This window comes from Chaetura pelagica, unplaced genomic scaffold (genome assembly GCF_000747805.2).
Source record: "Chaetura pelagica isolate M959 unplaced genomic scaffold, ChaPel_1.0 scaffold121, whole genome shotgun sequence".
NCBI lineage: Eukaryota > Metazoa > Chordata > Aves > Apodiformes > Apodidae > Chaetura > Chaetura pelagica.
In genome coordinates this window covers 1,232,419-1,242,406 of record NW_009954546.1, presented here as the reverse complement: position 1 = coordinate 1,242,406, position 9,988 = coordinate 1,232,419, and the positions used below count along the sequence as shown (strand labels likewise).

The 9,988-nt window shown below is 40.7% G+C and overlaps 1 protein-coding gene across 1 annotated transcript in view; it reads left to right on the top strand.

Annotated features, from left to right (window-relative positions):
• Positions 1–9,988, top strand: part of SETBP1 (SET binding protein 1) — a 271,244-nt gene that overhangs the window by 244,752 nt on the left and 16,504 nt on the right. Inside the window, exon 5 of the mRNA XM_010005038.1 lies at positions 6,907–7,074. Within this exon, the coding sequence (XP_010003340.1) occupies positions 6,907–7,074 (168 nt within the window). The remainder of the gene's footprint in view (positions 1–6,906; positions 7,075–9,988) is intronic.

Below are 9,988 nucleotides of genomic sequence, written 5' to 3'. Positions count from 1 at the left end.
AAAATAGATGGAATTAAATACAGTAGTCTTCATGTCCTCAGTGTTGCCTGTTGGCTATAAGAGTAAATTATTTTTTTTTGTATTCTGCAGGAATTTAGCTTTATTCAGGGGGACACATCCTGCAGAATACAAAAATCCTTCATAGAAGAGGTGGAATTTGAAGTTTCTAATATGGTAGTGGAGAAGAGAGGAAGATAAAAGGACCTGAAGCCATAATGCAGTACTGTACATTGAAAGTACAGTTATTTTTAAAAGATAATACACGTCAAATAGAAGCCAGGGAAATTAATTCCATAAGTTAGAAAGGTAATAATATTACTTTAAGAAGAATAATTACTTTCCTTAAGTACATTTATCACATAGTAATTCAGTTCTCTCTTCTGGAATATGATGCAATGCCAAACTTTTGACTGATCTATTTAAAACCATCCTTAAGAAAAGATTCATCCAGATACAACGTTTCTTCTGGTTCTTTATTCAAAACAGAGGATTTATAAAAATGCAAATACTAAGACTAACTTAATGCTTGGGTGTGCATTCCTGTGCAGCTGCATTGTATAGCTACATTGTGCAAAGACACCAGGAGAAAAAGCCTCTGTAAGATTTTTCCAATAACAATAGTCAAACGCAGAAACATTTTAAATACAACTATGGATTTCCAGAAATATGTATGGACTATGAAATCCAAGGCAGTGAACTCTCTAAAGAAAAATCTTCCCTAGCGGAAGCTTCTCTGAGATCAATTTTATCAGCTGATTTTCTGTTTTCCAAAGACAAATTAACATTTATTATCTCTTTTGAACTGGGACATCAAGTTCCAGGCTGGCTATGCATTATGCTAGATTCTGTGCACAAATTAAAAATGGAAAAGGTGGGTGTTGTCCAAGAACCTTGCCATATAAGCACAAGATAAGAGAAAACAGATGAATGCAATAACAGAGTTAACATGATTTAACAGTAAAGCCAGAATAGTTAATTAATACATTTGCACAGAGCCTAGCACAATGGAGCTAGACCACATTACTTGCAACATGAGTACTTAATAACAACAATAATCATGATTAAGTCTTTAAAATTAATACATTAATTATCAGTCAGAACCCATAAGTTGCTTAGCCAGTGAATGAAGAGTGCTGGGGTTTTTTATCCAAAGTATCGAGGGACACATAAATGTTTAAGAAAAAGGCCAGTTTCACATCAGTATTGTGTTCTGTGATACACAGGCTTTCTGCCAGTCTGCCCTGAACAAGAATAATTCTTCTCCTGATTCACCCTTTTACTTATGGTCATTATGATAACTTATTTCTAATCATGCCATTATTGTTATAGGTTCATGATGATCTCCTTAATTTCTAACTTTTGAAGCTGCCCTTTCCCTTTGCCCTCTCTCATTAAACAAATAACAATGGATTTCCTCTCTGCTTTTCTGCCCTGTTGCTCAATTGCATGTGCACATAGTGTTGTCTGTGCACACAGTAGGGCTCAGGAAAGGACTTCATGGGATGAAGTGGGCTCTAATGTGGTGGAAATGCACAAAGATCAATAGACAGGCAATAAATAGGACCACTGGTGTACATTACCTTGTTCTCTCTCTGGAGTAGCAATGAAGGATAAAATACACTGGAACTATGGACATATGTGTGTGAATTTTAAACTGTCATCCCACTGTGATGGTGTTGCAGATTATTTATATTCACCTGATTCAAAGATGAGTTGAACTATGGGGTTCTCTTACTTAAGGCCTTCTGAAATGAGCACCCCAAATGGGAAGGAAAAGTCCAACAAAAGCTGATGATACTGTTCCAGCAGGTCTATCTACTCAAGGTACAGAACTCCCACTACTGCAGCATGAATCTAATCTCATGACCAAATTGCTGCACCACTGTGAGTTCCAAAGTTTCCTCCAAATCTCTGTGTTTCACTATTGCATTTGGTGAAAGAAAGCTGATGTTTCTTCCTTACTGGCTGCTCCAGATCCATAAATTACTCCTGTTCCTCAACTTAGATGAGAATTTCAGTGAGATGAGGGATACAGGCTGAAGCAACCAAGTGCCTAAAACAAAAGACAGATGGCTGGGCACATGATTCACCAGTGATGAGCTGCAGTCAGGCCATGTGGTCTTTGAAGTAATTCATTACATTTGTATGTCTTCTGTAGGGGGAGAATTTTCCTCAATTATTTGTATGACCTTGCTAAACTCAGATAGGTGGTAATTGAGCAGCAACTACTTCTTCAGAAGAAACAGAATAAAAATATTGAAAATATTGACTCACCCCAAAGGCAGTAAGCAGCACTTTGGTCTTTGACCTTTAAGCATCCTGGGGTAGTCAATAACCTGGCTGTTAGATGCTATCCCTGCCACTGATTTTGATTTGGGAGTAGTTTAACCTTGAACCAAGATCCAAGTAACCACGGCAACAGGAAGTCCGCCTCTCCATCCAAGGAGTGGGAATCCATAAATCAAGGGCCCTAATGCAAACACTGTGTGCAGGTAGAGATTTGAGAGGATAAGTGGTTTGTGAGGGATTACCTTTGAAAAAATGAATGACTGTCCCCTGATATGTTGAAACATGGCTTCAGAGAGACTTTTTTTTTTTTTTTTATTTCAATAGAGGTCAACAGGTTACAGCTGCATGTTTTCATATGGCTCTTTATATAGGCCCTTCAGTTTAATTAGAACCAGATGTTGAATTTATGAGGTTGTTAGCATTATTATGTACCATATGCACAGGCATATATGTGCATGAGTATTGATACGCTTGTGCACAAATGACATTCATCAATAAATAATGTTAAGGCTCAAACTCAAGCACTATGGAGTGGTGAAAACTTGGTTTTGCATATGCACAGTTCCACAGTGCTCTGATCTCATAGGTGTAATTACCTGGGCAGATATCCCAGTTATTCTATGGCACAGTGCTTTCTTCAATATGTAGAGCTTGCCTAACAAAGAGCTATTTGGTAACTGGATTTTTCTCTCACTATTTAGTGTGTGACATCATGTCTCATTTATTCCACATTTCTGAGCCTTGTTTTGAATAGATGAATGTTTCATGAATGTTGATAATTTTATTTTCACAGCAGTGCTCTTGATATGAGGGGTATATTATTGTTCTCATTTGCAATAGAGGATCTGAACAGAAAGAGATTGAAGTTGAATGGATACAATTTGAGATACTTAGTAATTGATTTGAGACTCTGGAAGGATATGTGGTCTAATAGGCAGAAGCTCCTCTGCATAGTTCTACCTGTATTTCTGACCTCTAATTCTGTCTCACTGCTTGACTATTTCTTCACTAAGCCCCATTCTCCTATGTTAAGTCGAAGGCTGATATCAGGTCACTGGTCCATCAGGACTCCTATCTCTGACTGGCTCACTCTGTAGTCCCATCTTTCAGACTCCTCTCACCAATGCAGTTCTTCTGTGCCTGAGTCTTCTGGAGATCTCTTCCACAGTTTTTTGAGACAACCTTTAGATCTGATATTTCACATAGGCAAGGGACAAAGGTAGGGACTGTTCATAACAACTCCAAGTTCCAAATACAAGGAAATCTTGGCTGGTATCTGGAGAGGCTGAGTGCAGCCAACAGATGCAGAACTTTGTGGAGCAGTTTCTGGCTTTGCTTCGAGATCTTCTTAATCTCCTGGGGAAGGTATCAGAGTACTTGTGGGAACTCCCTGAGGAGCTATCAGGTGCTATCCAGGTGCAGCCAGGGATAGCAATGCAGGCTTACTGTTGCAGGGGATGAAAACCCCCATCTGCTGACCTAACCTGCTGTTCTGGAAGGTTTGCTTCTGGACTGGGGCTTGGATCAGAGATATTGTGGAGACATCAAGCTAAATCTGAGGGGGAAGTCAAATCAAGCAAAGGACACTTGCACGAATAACCAAGGAGCTCTTGAGTAATGTCAGACATAAGAAGTAAAAAAAAGAGAGGTGGAAGCGGGGACAGGTGACTTGGAGAACTATAGAGACAATGTTCATGCAGGCAGGGATAGGCTTTGGAAGCCAAAGTCGTTGTGCAGTTGAATCTATCAAGGCCAGAAAAACACCAGTAAATGTTTCTGCAGGTGTATAAGCATCAAAAAGAAACTTAGGGAAAATGTGGACCCACTGCGGAATGGAGCAGTGACCCTCGTGGCAAAGAAATGGCAAAAGATCAAAGTGCTCATTGTCTTCTTTGCCTTCATCTTTACTGGTAAGGCTGGCCTTTCAGGAATCTCAGTCCCCTGAAACTGGGGAGGAAAGGAAATTTACTCTTGGTGGTAAAGGATCTTATTACGGAACAGGTGAAGAAACCAAATGTATAAATCCATGGAATTTACAGAATACACTCAAAAGTGCTGAGGGAGCTAGCTGATGTCATTATGGGGCTACTCTTGATTACTTTTGAAAGTTCACAGTGACTGGGAGAGGACTCAAATAGAGTAAATATGAGTCCAATAAGGGCAAGAAGAAAGATCCAGTGAGCAACAGGCTGGCCAGCCTCATCTTGATCCCTGGGAAGGTGATGGAGCAAATAATCCCAGAAAGCATTTCCAGATATGTGAAGAAGAAGGAGATTGGGACTACTCAGCATAGATTTGTGACTGGAAAATCATACCTGATGTTGCTTATCTCAACTTCAGCAAGCCCTTTAATAGTGTCTTCTATAGCCTCCTTATAGATACACTGATGAAATACAGACCAGATAAATATATACTGAGATGGCCTGAAAACTGGCTGAACTACTAGGCTGAAGAGGTTGTGGTCAGTAGCAGAAAGTCTAGCTGGAGACAGTCACTAGTGTTGCACTGAAGATGTTGATACTAGGGCCAAAACTGCTTAACATCTTAATTAATTACCTGGGTGATGGGGTGGAAAGCACCTTCAGAAAATCTGGAGAAGGTAAAAAATCTGGGAGGAGTGATGCTGGCATCCAGAGGGACCTTGAAAGGCTGGAGAAATTGGCTGAGGGGAACCTCTTGAAGTTCAACAAGGACAAGTCCTGCACCTGGGGAAGAATAATCCCACACATGAGCACGTGCTGGGAGCTGAACAGCTGCAAAGCAGCTTGGCAGAAAAGGGTCTGGTGTCCTGGTGAACACCGAGTTGGCCATGATCCTTGGCAGCAAAGAAGGCCAACAGCTTCCTGGGCTCTGTTGCCAGCAGATCGAGGGAGGTGATCTTTTCCATTTATTCAGCACTGGTAAGACCACACCTGGAGTGCTGTATCCCATCCTAGGCTTGGCTCCTCAAGACAATAGAGACATGGACATGGGAGAGAGTCCAACAAAAAGCCACTAAGTTGATTGAGGGTCTGGAGTATCTCTCCTGTGAGGAACAGCTGAGACAACTGGGACTGTTCAATGTGGAGAAGAGAATTCTTAGATCATATCCATGTATAAAAATGTCTAATGGGGAAGGGTTAGGAAGATCGAACTAGACTCTTCTTAGGTGGTCCCCAGGGACAGGACAAGAGTCAGCGGGTACAAAATTAAACAAAGATGGTTATGTCTGAACATCTCAAAACACATCTTTTCTGTAAGGATGACTGATCCCTTGAACAGGTCACCCAGAGAGCTTTTGGATTTTTTCCTCCTTGAAGATACTCAAAACTTGACCAAGCATAGTCCAGAGCAACCCTCTCTAGCTGACTATGCTTGAGCAGGTTAGGGTGGACCAAGTGATCTTAAGAGGAGCCTTCCAGTCTCAGCTGTTCTGTGGTCTTTGAATCTTCCTGTGATTTAGCTGCCAAAATCTGTTGTGTTTTGTCTCAGGCCTGTGTACAGGTTGAGATTTGAAAAGATAAAGACTTAATGAAAGATTACCTTTGAAAGATTAATTACTGTCCGGAATATGTTGAAATCCAGCATCTCACAGAGACTGGAAGAGGTTTTTATAAGCTGACAAAGACACAGCACAGAGTCTTCATTCTAGCAGTCTTCTTCTCTGGTCTCATCAGAGTAGGACTACGGGATTTTTACAAAGCAGCAACTGCTAGTTTTCTAAAATGGGGAAAACATATTCCCACTGATGCATTTTAGCTGCCTTTCCAATGGGGAAACCCATACATTTATGGACATATGAGCAATGTGTGTATACAGACATGGGCTCACAGAAATATTACATATAAATGGATGGATACACATTCAGGTGTATTAGGCAGATACCTAAAGTGAAAAATTTGACTCTCAGTAGTTTAAATTTAACACATTTACAAGCAAACACAATGGGTTGAATATGACTCTGAGAAACATTATTAAGGGAGGAGTGTATGAGCTCTGAGTGCATGTTTTATTTTTCTTGAATATTTTTCCTCTTTGATATGTTTCTACCACTCATTTCTGCTGTAGGTAGAAAATTGTAATCTCTAGGTAGAAAAAAAATAACAAATAGCTCTTTTTTAAAAAACTCACACCTCTTTAGGGAGTTGTAAGACAAATTTTCATTAGGAAGGAAAATTCTAAAAAATAAGTGTAGTGTACTTTAGAGGGAGTTACATTCTGAGGCTGTTCCTGATGCTCCTTACTCAGATGAAACACCCACTGCGTCAAGTCATTATAGAAGAGAAGTGTGTGGGTGTGGAGTAGACACTACCCAGAGAATGACAAATAGACAATCCTGTTAAATACAGATATGGATTAGTACACACATCAGAGTGTGATTTTGCTTGGAGAAAAGAAAGTAGTAATGTGAAACTACTATGTTGGTAGATCAGTGCTAGTACATCCTGAAACAAAATTATTAAAAAATCCCAAATAGTCATGATCCTTGCTAGTTTCAAATTTGTATTACAGGCACATGTACAGGAAAATATGGAAATATTTTAGGTTAGCAAGGACAGCAACTGACTGTTCTTTTCCAGGTATTCTGCAGAAAGGTCACTTTATCAATATTCATCCAAATTTTGTTTCCTTGCCCAGGAATTGCAGGTCCCCACTTAAAAGCAGACCAGATTTCACTTCATAGTAAAATGGAAAGTTCTGCCTGTAACATGATGACCAGAAGGAAACCAGCAGCTGTTGACAGTGTTGCAATGCCGACTCCAGTATTATCTCTTCTATCTTCATCATCAGCAACCTCTGAAGCAGGTAATGTTGTTTCCCTCTATCCCCTTTGTTTCTTTCCCATCTTCTTCCTCCTGGCACTTCTCTGAACAATATTGTGCTGGTACTGCTTTTCCTGATTGGAGAAATAGCTGCAAACGTGCATACCTAATGTAATAATCAGGCTGTTATTTTTTTAACACTTTCTTATCATGATCATATCTTGGCATATCAAGTCTATTTTATGCAGATACCACCACTTGTGCAGTAATGAGGACATAAGGAGCACCAGCCCATATGGTCTAGCAGGGGACTCCAAAGCAAGACTCTTGGGTTCCTTTTTCAGCCCTGTTGTTCATTTATTTGAATGTTCCCATCCCTGTAGCTCAAACGTGCCGAATACACAGTGAATAGCTAAGAAGCAGCTAAGATTTCTTTCTGTATACTTGAGTGATTTTAGCATAATAGTCTGTCTTGCAAATGTGAAATTGTCTGGGGCAATGAACAGTGATGTAAAATATATCAGAATAAATAAGTCAGAATAGCATGTTTTTCAATCAACTTATAGTCTGTGCTTCTATTTTGAATCAGATCAGAAAGGTGATAGCTTTATACAGTCAGAAATTGAGCCAAGTCATTCAGGCATCATCATGCCTTTTCTTGGGCATGGACAGAGAAGTTAATTGTGCATTGTGTCTTAATATCCAGCAAATGGGGAGCCCACAGAACATTAGCCTATGTGCAGCCATTAGGAGTTTCATAATCTTGTCAAACCTTTCATTCCAAATTCATAAAAACGATATGTGCATCACCAAGTTATGAAATTATTACTTATTTAATTATGCAATTGAAGGTGCTGTTTATTTGCACTCCTTTTGATTTTACTCTCATTCCTGAATAAATAGTGAAAACAAGGGTTTCGTGGTGTAAAGTAGCCTCTATAAAGCTATAATTTTTATTTCAAAATCAAGATTCTCTGTTTAGCTTTTAATACTTTCCTACATATAAACTAAGGACAGATTTTTAATGCAGAGAATGAAAGCACACAAATATTTTATGATCAGTTTCAAGATGAAAGTGTATGCTTGACTGCATAGTTCATTCTTTCCGTTTTCAGAAGTCTAATTAAATTGTTGGTTTATCTGTAGCCCAGATGTTGAAATAATTTAGTGAAAACGGAAAGAAACTGTGTTAATGGGTAAAGAGGATAGTGCTATGAGTTTTCTGTAATTAATAGGGAGCTCTTTGAAAATTCCTCTATTGAAACTGACAAACTGAGCCCAGATGTTGAGTAAACAGTCTTCTCTGTGCCATGTTCTTGCAAGTGGCCTGGGGCTACTCCAAAGGGATAGGGAATGACAGGCAGCAAAAGAGATCTTTAGTGCTGCAGACATAAAAAATCCATCCAGAATAAAGTTACGGGAGCTATGGAGAATTTCCAAAGCAGTCTGACCTACCTGGGCTCACCACCTCACTCAGTAGTGCTGTACTCTCTTGCCTCAGAAGCTTTTTCCAGCATCATATTAATCCTCAGTGACTTCCCATCATGGCCTGGGGCCATTTCAATTTGTCTGTGTCTGTGAGACAGAGCCTTACTGCATCTGTGTACTCTGGGAGGGTAGAAGCACCAGGCATCCATGTGCCTTATTTTAAGCGTGTAACTGTTTTTTAAGACTAATTCCCTGATTATTGCTTGTTTGGGGCAGCTAGGTGAAGTTGTTTGGAGGTGAGAGGAATTGGTGGGGCAGCAGAAGTAAAAGCTGAGATTTATGACATCTCTGTCTTTATAGTGTGTCCTCATCCTGACATTTCTTACTAAGCTATTTTTAAATCTGGTTGGAGGTGTGTGACTAGTGGAGTCCCTCAGGGGTCAGTACTGGGACCGATGACATCTTCATCAACGACCTGGATGAGGGTATAGAATGTACCCTCAGCAAGTTTGCTGATGACACTAAGCTGGGAGGAGTGGCTGACACACCAGAAGGCTGTGCTGCCATTCAGAGAGACTTAGACAGGCTGGAGAGTTGGGCAGGGAGAAACTTGATGAAATTCAACAAGAGGAAGTGGAGAGTTTTGCATTTGGGGAAGAACACGATGTCCCAGTATAGGTTGGGGGCTGACCTGCTGGAGAGCAGTGTAGGAGAAAGGGACCTGGGGGTCCTGGTAGACAGGAGGATGACCATGAGCCAGCAATGTGCCCTTGTGGCCAAGAAGGCCAATGGCATCCTGGGGTGCATTAGAAAGGGTGTGGTTAGTAGGTCAAGAGAGGTTCTCCTCCCCCTCTATTCTGCATTGGTGAGGCCACATCTGGAGTATTGTGTCCAGTTCTGGGCCCCTCAGTTCAAAAAGGACAGGGAACTGCTCGAAAGAGTCCAGCGCAGAGCTACGAAGATGATTAAGGGAGTGGAACATCTCCCTTATGAGGAAAGGCTGAGGGAGCTGGGTCTCTTTAGCTTGGAGAAAAGGAGACTGAGGGGTGACCTCATCAATGTTTACAAATATGTAAGGGGTGAGTGTCAGGGAGATGGAGTTAGGCTTTTCTCAGTGATGACCAGTGATAGGACAAGGGGTAATGGGTGTAAATTGGAGCATAGGAGGTTCAAGGTGAATATCCGAAAAAATTTTTTTACTGTAAGAGTGACAGAGCACTGGAACAGACTGCCCAGGGAGGTTGTGGAGTCTCCCTCACTGGAGACATTCAAAACCCACCTGGATGAGTTCCTGTGTGGTGACCCTGCTCTGGCAGGGGGGGTTGGACTAGATGATCTTTTGAGGTCCCTTCCAACCCCTAGGATTCTATGATTCTAAGATTCTATAATAATTGGAAAAAAAAAAGTGGAAGAAAAGTACAGAAGCTGGGGCTGCATCAAGATTTTCAAGTTTCTCTTCACCTTGTGCTGAATTGTGCCAAATAGCTTCAGGTCTTCACAGAGGCAGAGTATTGTAGGGGAGTTGTAGG